Here is a 16510-nt window from a genome sequence, read left to right as displayed (position 1 = left end):
CCAAAGGATAGAGAGAGGAATGACAAAGGGCCTTGGAGGGACACAGTGAAGAGACCAAAGGCTGTATGGAGGAAGTTTCTTCTCTAATGAGGAAGGCCAGAGTGCAGCAGGCAGCTGGCTCACAGGCAGGTGGAAGAAAACATGTGGACTCAAGGAGGTGTCTCAGATGCCCTTGGTCATTCACCTCCAGGTCTAAGCGGGGCTGCTGAGGTAAGTCTGAACTCAAGTATGTTTGTCAATTCAATCTGCTTTCTAGGAGTCAACAAAACCCAAGCTGATGTTCCATATATTTATTAAAAAATAACTGCTAGTGGAAAAAAAATCAGTAAGTAGTCCAATGGCAGATTTATTACAGTTTTAACAGGTAAAGGGAATTAATCTACTTTATGAACAAAAATGGCAACAGGAAAGTATACTGAAGGATTCTCAATTAAACATTAAAATGGAAACAGCATATGCAATATACATTTATATATAAATATAAAGGTTACATTCTTCTTAAATAGATCAAACAACATTCATTAGCAACATCCAGAAATATTTCTTTGTGGCAAGAGATTCATCCTCCTTCACAGCAATACTGCCTCTCCATAAGTTTCCACGACAACAATTTTAGAGTTTGGGACTAGAATAGGTATTCAACACACCAGATCAAACCCAGAGCAAGTGATTTGAAATTAGATCATATGAGATTTCAATGAGACTTAAGGCCAGATACACAACAGGTGGAATTGGCAGAGTGTGATTTAAGCTGTGGGATCTCACTGAAATCTCAAATTTGGATTAAAGCTAGATTCCCATAGGGAAACTGTGACACTGCTTAGAATTCTCAGCTAAAATACACTTCCCTTTTTCTGTAAACAAATGCTAACAAAAATAAACTCTCTGTACCCTGTTAACCATTTCTTAACATAAAAATAAGGAGCTGTTTGGGTAGTTTTAAAATAAGTAAATATAAAACTCTATCCTATCCTAAGCACTGCCTCTCTCAAAGTGCTAGCAAACGGCACAGTGTTTCCTGTTTGAGGCCACATTCCCTGCTTTCCATGGTTCATATTGCAAACCTCAGCTCCTGCAGGATTGAGCTCAGGACTCCAACCACGGTGGCTGAATCAGCCCAGCCCTGGGCACCTCCCTGGGATGCCCAGAGCCCTTCTGAACAGGTTGTGCAGCCAGAGGCACCCCGTCCCCACCGCAGGGTCTGCACTGCAGGAGCTGCTCAGAGCCAGCCCAGCCCAGCAGGGACTCTGCCTGTGCCCTGCAGACCTGGGCAGGAGCTCAGAGCCTGCGGCAGAAGGTGAGCAGATCGTTTTGCATAGTTTGGTTGAGCAGTGACTCTGTGAGTCCTGGGGGGATGCCCTATCGTGCTCCTGCTGCTCCCATTCCTACCAGGTGTAGCAGGGACTCTCACAGCTCACCTGTTCAGGACCTCTTTGGACTTGGTTTGGTTCAAATACTCGCTGGCAGTTACTTTGGAGCCTGAATAAGAAATAGTGCAAATACAAGCTTAAAGAATAACAAAAAAACCCCATAGCACATTGCCTTCACCAAACATTCAGTTAAAAAGACAAGGATCCATAAGATGAAATCATAAGATGAGATACTTGGCAAACTTGCACAAGATTCTTCATGATTGTCTTAAAGCAGTATATTTCACTTGGCACTAGATGCTTCAAATTACTTGCTAATGTGATTCTAACTAACACTGCTGTGGCTAATTGCAAATGACTTTGAAGACTAGTCATGGAACACGGGACATCTCCCTGGTGTGATGGGACAAACACTCCCTGCAGTTATGGATTCCTCAGTGCTTTTCTTATCCAAGTTTAACTCAAAATGATTTTGCTTGCATGGAATGGTGTGAATTCATCCAGGGTGGTTTTTCTGGAAGGCGAACAGACAACAGTTATTTCTGAGGGTCAAAATACCTTTATTTGGCCATGCTGAGGCAGATTAAGAGGCCAAAACAGAACTCAGTTTGATTCCTATTAAGGGAGGTTGGCTGCAGTGCATTTTAAAACAACAATCATCTGAAGTGGCTGAGATGTTCAAGTTTGAAACTTCCTAAGTGCCAGGGCACCCTATAAATGCAGGGCCCTCCCAGTACTGCAGTGACCTTCACCTCATGGCAGCAGCAGCAGCAGGGACACTCAGTCCTCACGGAGGCAACACAATGCAAAGTTCCTTGGCCCACTTCAGAAAGGGCCTTAATTTCTCTCAAGTCCTCTTCCCCCCCAAAAATCAGCAGCAGGGACATTCAGCAGCAAGTTGGTTTCCGAAAGCAATGCACAATTGACTTGCTATCTTCACTAAGGATTAGGCACACAGCCTGCTCAGGCTTTGGGAAATCCTACATACCTCATCTCCAGGCGCCTACACAGTCTGGTCTCGGTGTTTCAGGGCTCAGCGCTGGGAACTAGTCCTGCTTTGACTAGAACCAAAGAGAGAAGGCTGCAGTCCTTGACTGGGGCAGGGCTGCCTGCTGTCCTGCTTAGAGCCCCGGGGTCAGACCTGCCCCTCTCCCTGCTGTGCCACTCAGCACACCTGCAGCAAGGCAGGGAGCTAACCTGGAGGTACAGTGGCACCAGGGGAGCCTTACCTGTTGATTTTATGGCATTGTTTCAAAGCAGGATCCACATACTTAAAGCCATAAAGAGATGAATTCACAATGAAGCTAAGGAAACAAAGAAGTCATCATATTTACAGACAGCTGCCATCACACACACTCACACCCCTTTCATACTCCATTTCAGAAATAACCTCCTCTTTGCCCATGTGCTTGTGTCTAACGTGATACTGGCCTCTCCAGCACTCCACTACATTATTTCCAATGATACAGGTAGCACAGTCCAGACTGTAACAGAACTGATGCAAAATTATGCTTAAGTAGCTTTCGTCTCCCAGCTCCATGAGTTAATTACAGTTTTGTACGTGAATAAAATGGGAAAAAAATCTCCACCTTTTCTCTCATCAGCAAATTCATGTTCTGGGATGGGCAAAAAGAGTGTGGAACAAACACTGCCTTCCCCTTCTCCCTTTGTCTGCAAGTGTAAATGTTACTGGAACTTAAAAGACGCAATCTGCATTAGACAGATGGGACTCTGCTATGTTCATCTTTTTTTCGTGATGTTCATGTAGCAGCGACTTTTGAAAGATGTTTGGAATGACTGCTGGCCATGACAGGATACTGCCTAAATTAGAATCAGGCTCCAAGTATCTTCCTTCAATTAGATTATGTCATATGTCATATTCTTACTCATGGCCTGGGAAGGAGAGTGCAAGGGTACTTAATATCTGTAGATATTCAATTAAAATAAGTGCATCAGACACACACTGGTCTGGCTTCTGCCTGCCTCACATCTAGCCCAGGCTAGCTCCTAAACCTTAAGAGGAAAAGAAAAAGGAAAACACAAACCATGCCCATACATACACCTGCTGGCTAATACAGTTACCTATCTAAAATGTACAAAGCCATGCAGTTTACACTTTGTTTGATACAGTTTGGGTTAAGTTAATGCTAGAAAAATAGAATTCAGAGGGAGGGGAGAAAGGTTGGTGTGTAATAAATGGAAATTTTGCTGTCTCTTGAAGGTTGCATTTCAAGCATAACTGCATTTCTCCATGCACCCTGAACGCTTCCCTTTTCGGGTATTGGCATGCTTGTGGCAAAAGCAACCAAACCAATTAATTAGGCACACAGTGAAAAATGACATATGAAAAAATAATCAGTCCTTTCCATTCTGAAAATCCTTAATCAAACCCTTGATGTCGCAGCGATAAGCTAAGCATGAAAGGGTGCAGACTCCTTCCTTGCATGAGAGCAACACCAGCTGTGCGATGCACACAGCTAGAAAGGCTCTTATATATTATATATACAACTGTAATCCAGAATAAATCGTACTGTCCTGACTCATAGGTGTATTTCAGCATGGTTGTTGTTGGTTGTTATGGCTGGAGAATGCTTGCTTTTCATCCCTTCTGTCCCGCCCTTGGACACATCAATGAACAGCAGCCTGGGAGTCCACAGTGTCAGCAATATCCTTTTGTACTCCTTCCGAAAATTCTGGTTAAGAAGCCCATAGATCACAGCATTGAGGCAGCTGTTAAAATAGGCCATAAAATAGCTCAGGACAAAAAGCCATTCTGGAATGTGTGGCTGCACTTTTGAAGGATTAATCGAAACAGCGAGGCCAATGAAGTTTAATGGTCCCCAGCACACAGCAAAAAGGACAAAAACCACAAACATAGTCAAGAAGTTTCGGATGTCAGCTGCCCTGAGCTTCTGCTTGCAGTCTTGTCTCACCCGGTGTTTGACCTGAATCACCAAAATCCAGATCCGTAGGTAGCAAAAGGTCACGACGGAGAGCGGGACGATGAAGTGAACCACCACCACCGTGATGGTGTACGATGTGCTCACCGTCTGGGCGAAGGTGCAGGAGTAAATCCGGGGGTCATACTGCAAGGAGCCAACAAAGAAGTTGGGCACAATTGCCACCACAGTGAGCACCCAGGTCAGGCAGAGATAGCAGCAGGTGTTCTTCAGGTTGAAGAGCTTATCGTACCGAAGGCTGTGGCAGATGTAGCAGTAGCGGTTGATTGCGATCGCCGTGATGTTGAAAATGGACCCGATGACACTTAAGCCCATCAGGAACCCACTTATCTGGCAGTGGACGTTCCCCATGGTCCATCCATTGTGGAAGATGGCACTCAAGATCAGAGGGTATGGATAAACTGCGACCACAAGGTCTGCGACAGACAAGCTGACCACGAAGATGTTGCCTGCAAAAAAAGAACAGACCATGAGAGGTTAGCGTAGGTCCAGATGGACAACTTGAAACTCAGAACTCCTCTTTAGGCCTAAGTCTTCTCATGGGCTTCACTCTACTCTCCATTTGGAATTTGAAACCCTAGAAAATAAGACTTTGCTCTACTAGTGACAGCAATGGAGAGTAACTAGGCATGATTGACCTGCATGGTCCTTCTTAGGAATATTCTAAACTGGAAATGTTATCCTTAACTTGGCTATAGCTATGGGTCAAGTATCTGTGGTCCTCTAAGCTGTGTAAGAGAGAAGGATTTTGCTCTCTTTGTTAATCAGCCAGCCTGACAGTCTCTGTCCATCATGGGCCAAAGGAGTGTGGTAGGCAGCTCATGTTTTCAGTGGTTTATACCTTTCACTGACAGCAGTTGCATAGGAAAGGCCTCTTTTGTTCTTTTGTATGTAAGTGTGTATGCATTCACCAGAACTTCTCCAATGTTCATGCTAAAGATTGTGTGTTCTTCAAGGAACCAAGGCCCAGCCTTGATGTGCTTATCTTATTTGGTATATTTTCCTGTTCTTTTAATGTTAAAGTTCTCCAGTGCAATATGGAAGGTCAGTCACGCCTTCACTGCCTGGTCCTGGACAAAGAATGTGATTAATAAGCTGCAGTCAGCCATCTCTGCAGAGTATCTGCTGCAGATTGTTCATTTAGGCTCTACAACAAAGAGAGTTGAGAGTCTCTGCAAGCATAAAATAATTTAAGCCTTATTGCACTGAAAATGTTGCACTGCATGGGACAACACCTGCCAGTTCCAATGTGTGGAGCACAACGACCTGGGTGACCAGGGACCTCCTAACAGCACTTACTGCTCATTTCATGAGTCTGGTGTATTTTTGGGGAGGCAAAAAGCCTTTCTGTTCAGCTTGCCAGTCAATGTAGAGAACTGCATTAAGAAAAGGACCTTGAGGTCTTGTGGGAACCAGTGGAACTAGAGGACCAGCTATAATGTTGAAAAGGACATCTGTCAATACTCAGCATTTTGATGACCAACAGAGTGTCATTTCAGCAGGAGCTCAAAGCTTCAGTTAGAGGACAGCACACTAGAAAAAGGAGTTGGTTTTCCTAACTCTGCAACGTTCACGAATATCTGAAGTAGTGGGAAGGAAAATATTACTAGACAGTAGATGTATATACACATAGAGAGAGTATATATATGGAGTTATGTCTGACACATTTAAGGTATGAACACCTGTGCCCCTATGTGATACAGGCAACATCCCATCCAACTCATCACACCTTCTCTTCAAACCCTCATATCCTGCTGCCTAGTAGAGTAGATATATATTTTAAAAAATTACTAAAAAGAGGTATTTTTCTGTAGTATCCCTGAAAGGACTCTCTTACATCTCGGTTCAACAAGGTCACAGGCTTTAGCACTTTCAAAATACACCCAAGGGCTGCTGGAAAGCATGGCTGTATTGCCATTGCAGTTGGGCCATGGCTATGTTTGTGCCAACAAAAACTATCAGGACAAGTCAACAGTTCATATCAGGCCACTTCATGCTGACCAGAAAGCAGTCCAGACTGGAGAACAGCCCCCGGCAGTGTGGAGCTCAGGCAGCTGACACAAAGTGTCACTTAAAAATAAGTATTAGCAGAGGTCATGTGAGGCGCTGAAATCTTTTAAGAGAGAAATTTTACATACACAGGTTTACCACAGCACACAGCTTCTGTGTCTGCTGGGCCTCAGTGCTGCTTTCTTGTTGATTTAATAACTTACTGAGAGCCTTTTAAAATGCAGTTACTGAACCTGGTCCCCATATAATTAACTCCATTTATGCCCATTGTCAAGGGCAGAACCAATTGTGGCTAGGCTTAGTGATGCTGCAGGCATCCCAGAGAGGGAATGCTCTTCTGCACCAAAACTTTTATAAATTTCATTGAAAATACACACTTCAACAAAAAGAAAATGTGCCCTCAGCAGCAAAAGTTCCTTTTGGAAAGCTTTTCTAAAACAATTTTCAAGAGAGAACAACAGAGACAGAGAGGTATCAAAGATCCAGTTTAGGACTTCCAGAGGATGCTGGAGACAGACTTCACTGATAGGACCACAAGTCTTCCTCCTCACCAGACCTGTCCTACTTGGATACACATTTATATACACAGGCAGCCAGAAAACAAGTCTCTGCCTTTGCTGGGCATGAAAGAGACACAGTCAACACCCAGTTCTGAACCAGGCAAAGCAGAACAAAGCTGAATATTCCCTACTTAAAACAGCACATCTGTGGATTTAATCCAAAGCTTAGAAAAATCATGGGGAAAATTACTAGTCTCACTTCACTGCCAGCTGCTGGAAGAAATAAGCTGCCTCTGCTGGTCTTTCTTCACTGACTTGAATAGCTGGGAGGAAGTAAAAATATAAGGGAAAAAATTCTATAGAAATAATAGTCACAGGATGGACTTAGTCGTTTGGATTTAGTCCAAGAGCACAGTATTGTGTGTATTATTTTGACACAACTTCATTGCATGTTGCTCCAGCAGGAAGAAAATGAGAGTGTTTTATGAAGAAACTAATCTCCTCCTCCACTTGGGGAGCAAATCTGCCCTCCCCTGCTCTGTGCCTTCACGGTGCAGTCTCACCTCTCCTATCCACCAGCAGACCTACAGCCCAGGCAGGGTGCTGGGAGCCTGAAAATACAGCCAGAAAAGTTCATCCAGTACTATTTCACAGAAACAAACCCATCTTCCATTTCATGTGGTGAGATGAAGGGGAAGGTCAGACCCATAAAACAGCCACTTGCAGGTCAGTCCTGGAAACCAGTGCATTTTTAAAGGCTGAGGACTGAAAAGAGGGGGCACATGGCATGCCACCACAGCAGAACATGCCCTTCAAAGTGTGGGAACTGGCTATTGGCTAATTATTAAAATAGGAGTAACTTGAGTTAAACATTGCTTTAACCTTGCAGTCCCTGGTTTGCTGTGAGCCCACCATGTGCTGAGCCTTGCCCCAACAGCTTGTGTCCTTCCCTCTGTAGGATGAGACTGGGCCCTCATTCCCAAAGACATTGCAGAATGGGAAGCCATCAAATATGTGGCTTTTAGGGAAGGTGAGGAGCAGTCTCCTGCCAATGATCCTCAATACTGGCTTTTTTACATTTTTCCACTATAAAACAAAGGAGTCCAGCCCATAAATAATACCAGCAGGACTTTATCTCAAATTTAAATTTATCTGATTCTGCAACACTATTTTCAGATGTATCTTCTTCTCTTTATTGGCATGAGACTGTATTTCCTTATTAGCTTTCACATTTTCCGTCCCTTTTTTAACTTCTACTTAGTATAAACTGGCTCATGTGCCCCTGTGCTCTATCCCCCAGTTAGGGAATCATACATGAAGAGGCAGGAATGGTGGAGAAAGGCACGTGTGACACAAGGATACTGGTAATACAGACTTGCCTACATTTTCAGAGAAATTATAAATCCTTTTACATTACATAAATCCAACACAAAGCTACAGATTATAGAGGTGTGGTACCCTGTTCACAGTGTAATCCACAGTTGTTTCGGAAAAAAAAGCCCAACTCCAAACAACCTGAAGCCCAGCTGCAAGGCAGATTATAGGCATGTGCAAGTGATGCAAAAGGGAATTTATCCCAGAACATATTCTGCCTTAGCATTTCTATCTTTGAGCTCTCCCTCTGCTCCCATAAACCTATTTCTGCCCACTCCAGCAGTCTGCTCCTGTACTGCAACAGTTCCCTGGCCCTTCCTCTCATTCTGCCTGGATTGTCCAACAACACAGGTTATCTGAGGACTTATTGTCAAGCTCTGGTTCTAGGAAATACCTCAATGAATTCTGCAAATCAATAAACCACATACGTAAATTCTTCCCTGGCAGGCTGCCCCAGCAGCACCTGACTTCCATCCACACAGGTATCGTTCCACAGAGATTAACTGAGCATCACTGTACAAACACCATGGTCACTGGCACTGCCTGCCTCAAGAGCCTGTTGGAAATCCCCTGGTGACCAAGCTCCAGTTGCAGAGATCCAGCCTCTCCCTACCTTTCCCACACAGCAGCTATGGGCTGTCCTTTACAGGCTGTGGTTTACACATCCTGAACCACAGAAGCAGGGCTAAAATGTGATGGGGGAGAAGGAGGTAAAATATTTTTTTGAGAATTGTCACTTTTTGTAGATCTCAAGATGTCCCAAGCAAGCACCCAATCCTCTTGTTCCTTTGTTATCCGTACAAAGTTCTTACACTCACATTCCTTGCTGAAGTATTACAGAACTACAGAATTTTTCCTTCAGGTGAACAAGACAGAGATGCTCAATGCAGCCTGAGGTTAGCACTGATACCTGTACACCCAATGCTAAAACTGAATTGTCCTGAATGACAGGATTGGCACCAAAGCAGAGACACAATTGTGTGGATCAACTTCTGCTCACCTGGCACAGTCCAATTCCAACTGAGCCTGCTGCCCAGGCTGCCCCTTCCTCCCAGCCACCATGCAGGGATTTGAGCTGGTCCCAAATAGACAGTGCCCAGCACAGCATTTTGAGGCAAACAAAAGCACACACAAGAGCCTCAAAGGCAGCAAGTGAGCACAGTGGATGAGTGCCATGAGGCTCTCTGCATGACCAGTCACCTTGCTGTTCCATCCTCTTCCCAGCACTGAGATCACACCCTGGTATCTGTCCAGCTGCTGCCAGATTAATTGACAGCTGTAGAAAAGCAGGTCTAAAAAACTGTGTTGATAAAAATGTGCTAAGATGCACAACAACAAAATGCTAAAAGTGTATTGATGTGACTGATATGTTTGCAGTGACTTCTTACTACTATAATTATACTATAAACCACAGCTTATAATAAAGATAATCTTAAACTTTATGTTCATTCAGATTTTATGAAAAAATCAACAGACTCAGGTCTTCCAGATAAACGGGAATTAAGACACACATCAACCTCAGAGAGATATATATAATGAGGTTCAGTAAACAATTTAACAGGCCATGACTGTAAAGCAAGCCTCTGATGACCACTTACCATAATCTAATACTCTCTGTTTAACCTTCCAAAGCTTATTTCCACTGCAAAACAGAAACAAAATGTACTGTTTGCTCCAAGCAAAAAAATAAAGTAATAAAAAGCTTTATTCAGCATGCAACAAGACTCTTTATTAGCTGTGATAGCCTCCTTTTCCTGTTTGTTTTTACCTGCCACTTGCTGTGTGTCACTAACCTCCAGCCTGCAGATGTGAAGGGTGTGCTCGGTTCTGCAAACTAAGTGGCAGTTCATAGAAAACACTTTCAGATCAATTTTCTTCTTTTTATGACATACAGATAGCATTGAGCGTGTGCAATCATATTGATCATGTACTGCTGAAATTAAATGGATGGCAATGCTGTGGTGTTGGGGGACTCTGAGCCTGCAGCCCTCGCTCTGACAAGCATTTCTTACGTCACAAACTCTACAGGGTCATTCCAGGGGTAGGCAATATTTACCCCAACAAAGTGCATTAGGAACCATCCTTCTGTAGGGGACTGTGACCCATGGCACTGCTCCTTACCAGCTCCTGGCTTCCAGGGCACTGTGAGCACCACACACACAATGGCACAGGAGGAATCCCAGACTGGCAACTGCCATCCTTTCCAACATTCTGATAAGCACTGATACATCTGATGTGCCCATGTGACAGCCCAATGTATACTTACCCATTCTGACAACTCAAAATGTTTGGCAGGGGAGCACAAGTGAAAACCAGCGAAACTCTCCCTGAGATCCAGGCAAAAGAAAAAAAAAAAAAAAAAAAAAAAAAAAAAAAGAGTCGTTGTTCAATTCATTAATCCATAAATTTTAATTGAGGATTTTATTTGTGTATTTAGGGAGTCTGTTCACAGAGAGGAATAAACAAAAGAAAGGAAAAGGCATTCAATTAATTATCTGTTATCACTACTCCATTAGGATTCAGAGGGGGATAAAGTGTGGTTTCCTGCAGTTAAACAGACAGTGCAGTTGGGCTGTCAGCTGCTCTCAAATCCTGACTGTGCTGCACAAAATGATACAGAGGGTAATAACAAAAAGGACAGGAGGTATTCCAACCCACTGCATCCTCAGGATATAAGGTTAGACAATGTGGAAATACCCAATTTAAAGACGTTATTGAAGTCTCCTAAAAAAATGCATGAAACTCCAGAAAAAATTAACTTTTTCCTGAAAACAGTCCTTTGAGATCTCTAAGTACAACCATGAAGCCAGAGAACAGCAGTATGCTATGGGCTACGAACTGTTACCTGGTTTGCTGGCATCATTCCCTATGGGAAAACTGTGGGCACTTAGAGCTGCTTCCTGCCTTGTGCCAGCCCTGCAGAGGGCCAAGGCAGCCCACAAAGCAAACTCTCCTCCTCCACCACCTTCCTGTGACCAGGCACTTCAGCATTGCTTTGGCATCAGCAGCCCCACGAGCCTTCTCATCAGTGCATCACTGCAGTTGTGAAAGCTGCCTTTCCCTCTGGACCTCTGAGAGAGACCTGCTTGCAGGAAGAGAAGAAAAACCTCACAGTATTTACTGGAGAAGAAAGGACCAGCCCCCTTGAGCTTCAGTTACATTTATTTTGTTCTGCACCATGTATGACCTTGGCTGATGGCTAACAAATTGCTTACATTGCCAGGTGAAGGACTGGATTACCGGATTTTACATTTACTTTTAAGTCATGACCTTTTAATTGTCTTGCTGCCAAAACCATACCTGAGCCATATCTTCAACTGCTCTAACTGAATGCAGAAAAGGGCAATAGTTGGCTGTGTTCACACCCCAGGGATTCATAACTTTCATTTGGCTAAGACCAGCCAGATTCACAGCCCCTAGCTAAGCTCAGAAGTCTGTGAAAATGGGCTGGAAATTAGACTCCAGCCCTGTTTGCATGATTTTATATCTTTCCTTTTATCACCTACTGTAACACTGGAAACAATGTAAAGGGGAGGATTTTTCTCTTGCTGTGACACATGTGGTAGCTGGACATTCACTCTCAAATGAATAAAAATCATTTTAATTACATCTTCTTCTGAACCCTTAGAAAGTGGTCAGCCCTCTTTTGGTTCTGATGCAGAGCAACTTTCCCATCTTCAGAGTTTCAGATACTTTATAAACAAAAAAACGTTTTTACACCATCCCAGAGAAGCAATGTTTGGCAAGTTTCCCTTCTATTACCTATTAATCCTAACACATCCTGCTCAGCTTGGGCACACCTTCCTGAAAAGGTGATCTGAATATAGTATAAAGAAAGGGAAAATGATGTAAAGTTGACATTTTACCTACCTTCAATATTTTTCAAGTTTCTAAAATACTATTTTCTGCTCATTTAAGTACATTTTAATGACTTCTTCCTGTGTTTTCCTGGAAGTTCTGACCCTTTGCATGAGGGAAAACCACAATGCTGTAATTCTTCTGGATTTCTAAACTTAGATCTTGCTAGTGTGATGTTTTTCCTGGATGCAATTATGGCAACTGAATCTGCTAGTAATGGAGAAGGAATAAGTGGTGGTCTTTATCCAGCTCCTAATAAATACAAAAGAAGTGCTAAGAAGTACCCCTTCTGGGTTTGTGCCCCAGATTTCTGTCATTTCACTGTCATATCCACCAAACTCATCACTTGCAGTAGCACTGTGAGATAGTGAGTCAATCCACATTAAATCTTGATTCCTCCCTGTACTAATTCCAAATTCTCAGACTAGAGATGGGCCTGGAAACAGTACCTGCCTTCACAGCACATCCCAGCAAGGCTGATGGAGAGCAAGTGTCAGTCAGGAGGCCCTTGGGGCCACCCTGCAGCTTGCATGGAGCAAGAGGAAACCTCAGCACCTCTGCCAGTGCCAGGCGCCCTGCACAGCCCTGGCTGCTGTGTGTGACTGTGCAAGGGCAGCGTGGCTGGTGGCTACCTACTCCCTAGGGCAGCTTCTTGTGAGACACAGACATCTTTGGGAAGAGTCCTCACAAAAACCCATGCAGCCAGAGGTGAGTCCAGGCTCCCCAAACTAGCACTTGACACCCTGGATACCAGTGTCACCCCCTGCATTCCAGCTGTTTACCCTCCTTTTCTGGCTGAAATCCCTGATGAGTGGCATTCTGTGATGTAAAGTAGCTGCCTAATCCACATCCAGGCTGTGTAGGAAGTACAGGCCAATGCCCCTATGTTTACCCTCCCACACTGGCCACATGGGCACAGGGATGAGCTCTACCAGCCCACATTAACTCCAGGCCCATTATTTATCACCTGTTTTGTAAAGTGCTCTGAAAGAGGAAAGACCCTGTATAAACATAAATATGAATTATTGCCAGCATCCATTGAAATGACAAACCAACATCCATCCTCTCCCAGTCCCAGCAGCTGTACTGCCACCATTTGCCATCTGTTACTATTTTAGCAAAAAATCTGTCAACTCAGGCTTAATAGACTTAATAATGCTCTTTTGCAATTGGTGTTGGTCAAAGTGTATTCCTGGAAAGGAGCTGTGTGCAAGCAACCAATTCCTAGGCAGCTGTCAGGCAGAGCATACAGTCAGATATGAACACACAGCTAATTTTAGTGATAAAAATCTTGTCTGACTACCCTGGAGAGCCTTGCTGAACCACCACAGCTGAGCCCAGGAGCTGCTCCTGCTCCTGCCTGTGCCTCACCAGCACAGTTTGTTGACTAAACCTCAGTGCCAGCGCCAGTCACTACACTCACATACATCCACTGCAAACGAGCAGATGCTACCCTGCCACAATTTACAGCTTGTCTTGACCTCCCAGCCTTGACATCCCAGGGCTGAGTCTCTCTCCAGTCCCAGCTCTTCCTGCTTAGTTGGTGGGAATGGGAGGTGGTTTTTTTCCTTACAACTCCTTTGAATTGCATATGGAAATGATGAAGCTACTAAAAAGCAGTCACCACACAAAAATGTCTCTATTGATGAAGGACATCTAGCCTTTAATGCATTCTGAACCAATTCGAGGTTACCTAAAGGCTTGGGTGTTAGGGCAGTAGCAGGGTGATAATCACCTGTGCTTCTGCACAGCATTTGCCACTAGAGTTAGGAAAAAGAAACATAATTTGGATCCAAATTATCTCCAGGGTACCTCCAAACCCAGCATCCACCCCCATGGCAATGAAAAAGGCTGAGATACCTGAATTACTGTTCATCCAGCCTTCACAATCTGCTAGGAAGAGGAGCAACATTCCTTACAAAATGGACTGGCAAAGAAAGAGCCCCAAGATGTGATGGCTTCATCAAGACGACGTGAACTGTGAGAGAAATAGTGCATGCAAGTAGGAGAAAAGGAAGTAGAAGAGAATCTGTTCTGGACCTCCTGGTTCATTCATAACTATTTGCTCATCCCATTGGAAATAGAGAGCTACTTTCACCTGAAAACACTTTAGGGACTCTGATACAATTACATCGGCAAAAGTCCAATGCAAACAGTTAAAGTTGGTTCAGTAAGAATATAATGATGCTGGAAAATAAAAAAACTCCCATGTCCTCATTTTCCCAGAAAGGAGTACAAAAAACAGTGTTTCCCAGAACATCAGCAAAAGTTTGACTCCAGATATTCCACAGGGTTTACAGAACTCATGTCAAGCCTGGGTACAGGATGAACAAGAAGAAACGATCGATGATATGAGAAACTTGGGAGTCCCAAATGTATTGCTAGATGGCATCTGCTTCTGCTCTTTCCTTAATTACTTGCGAAACTTAATCATCTTTAAGGTGCAATGTGTGGGTCTATAAAAGGAGAAAAGATGTTTTTGCAGTAAAGTCCAGAGGAAATGTGTTCCAAAATGAGCCTATGTGAACAAATGGTTCAAGTGGGTGTGCTCTAACACTGATCTCAATGGGAATCTAATGGTGGATAATATCCAAGTGGCTTGAAGATAAGTAAGACTCCATGGGCCTGTGACACCTAAATTACTGGAGGAACCTCTTCAAGTAAGCAGGCAGACTTGTAGGCAGCAATACACACATTCAAGGGCAAATCTTACACTTGTGGATAATAATTGCTGAGGCTGGCAGACACTTCTGCTATTGACAGCTTCCAATACAAAAGCATTGTGAATTCTGCCTTTACACAAACTACATTTTGCCCTCAGCAAAACAAAATAAAACAAAAAGAAAAGGACCAGAAAGAATAATAGATGCTGAAAAAAAGGCCATCCGCATAAGCCAAAGAAACTCTGACGTACTTAGCTCAATTGCCTAATCCTGGAATACCCTGGAGTCCTACTTTCTAATCTGTAGTGATAAGGGCAGGCCTACTTTTAGAGTTGTATAACCAGCATCAATTGATGGTGCTTTCAGTGTCCCCTTAAAACTTTTCCCCTCCTTTCCCTTTTCCTCCCTAATGAACTTTTCTCAGCAAGAAATAAATCACAGACATTTCTTCTTTCTAAAACTACTTAACATCCACACCTTCATACTTCAAAGTGGTACGGTGTTAACTTGAGCTTCATGATTCCCATCAGGAGTCTGGGAGGTGAGGGCTGCATGCAATCCTTTAATGCTAACCCTTTCAAGCTAGTTGGTGCTTGGTGAAGAAGACTCTGCTCCCCACTTCCAAGTTTGTTTAGCCAAGGGTTTGACTACGAAACCTATCAGCAACAGAAGAGCTGAAGAGACCCAGGGAGGTTGACTGATCAACCCCCTCAGTCACAGCTCTTAAAAATTGATGACAATGAGGAGCATTTCTTCACTTGGAACAGGCTGCCAAGGGAAGTGGTGGAATCCCCATCCCTTCAAGTGCTCCAAAAATGTGTGGATGTGGCACTGGGGGGATACAGCTTAGTGGTGAATGTGGCAGTGCTAGGCTAATGGTTGGACTTGATGATCTTAGAGGTCTTTTTCAACCTTAATGAATCTATGATTCTTTGATTTCTTTAACTACATTGTCCTTAATCAAATCCAAGCTACCTTCCACCCTGCTTGCTAAAATTAAAAAAAAAAAAAAAAGAAAAAAAAGAAAAGAAAAAAACCCGTTTAGACACGCTAGTTGAGTTAAGCTCAGAAACAAAGGAACAACTCAATAACACCTTCAGGCAGTGTGAGATGTCTCCCCTGGCAGGGGCAAAACAGAAAGAGCTGCAGCTTTTCACACTGCCTTTTGCTCTAGAAGTGTTGGAATGTCTATCAGTTTTAGAGGTCATGCTTTCATTTGCCATTCTCTCCAAAGACAAGAGAAATGGTCAAGATTCCTAACTTTCTAAAAGAAAAACCTCTGTCATTGCAATTTCTGAAAAGCCCCCTTCTTCACTCCTATATTGTTTTACCTAAAAGCAGTTTTTAAAGAGCTGTCATTCATTAGGCATAAGATATTAATTCCTGCCTTTAAGTCTCTTCAGAGCCATTTGTGACCCTCCATTTCCTCTCCTTAGGATTCCCTGCTACTTTTCATTTAATTGCTGAAACCCCATGTTGTTATCTGTCCCCAGTAAAGTAAATTTCTTTATCAACTAGCTCCAAAGTAAGAGAATTTTTAAGGATGAAATGAAGCATGGGTTTAATACGGAGTCTTCTAGGGAGAAGTATTTGTCACAAACACCAATGCCATACATTCATCATGAAATCTGCAGAGTAGCTGGAATATTATATATCATTAAAGATACTTTTCTGAGAGGGGGTGGATTTGGCAGGGTTAGAAAGGATGAGGGTTTCTACTCCTCAGCAGCAGTGTAACACAGACATATCCAGGTAGGGAACAAAAACTCACAGCA

At 43.4% G+C, this 16510-nt stretch overlaps 1 protein-coding gene across 12 annotated transcripts in view; it reads right to left on the bottom strand.

The window, feature by feature from the left end:
- Window positions 1–275: 275 nt before the first annotated feature.
- GPR50 (G protein-coupled receptor 50) overlaps window positions 276–16510 on the bottom strand; it is a 42115-nt gene continuing 25880 nt past the window's right edge. For 6 of the 12 annotated variants that reach the window (XM_085060333.1, XM_085060328.1, XM_085060331.1 and 3 more), the window contains 3 exons: window positions 11060–11296; window positions 10481–10541; window positions 276–4779 (listed from right to left, as the gene is read on the bottom strand). In XM_085060333.1, the coding sequence (XP_084916459.1) occupies window positions 3911–4779; window positions 10481–10484 (873 nt within the window). In that variant the 5' untranslated portion in view covers window positions 10485–10541; window positions 11060–11296 and the 3' untranslated portion in view covers window positions 276–3910. Of the gene's footprint in view, window positions 4780–9812; window positions 9857–10480; window positions 10542–11059; window positions 11297–16510 lie in introns of all 12 variants that reach the window. The other 6 variants (XM_085060325.1, XM_085060326.1, XM_085060327.1 and 3 more) reach the window with 3 other exon arrangements.

Source organism: Lichenostomus cassidix, chromosome 4A, assembly GCF_008360975.1.
Source record: "Lichenostomus cassidix isolate B80296 chromosome 4A, HeHo_3.0, whole genome shotgun sequence".
Lineage (NCBI taxonomy): Eukaryota > Metazoa > Chordata > Aves > Passeriformes > Meliphagidae > Lichenostomus > Lichenostomus cassidix.
Note: the sequence above shows the minus strand (reverse complement) of the source record. Positions and strands in the feature narration are given on the sequence as shown.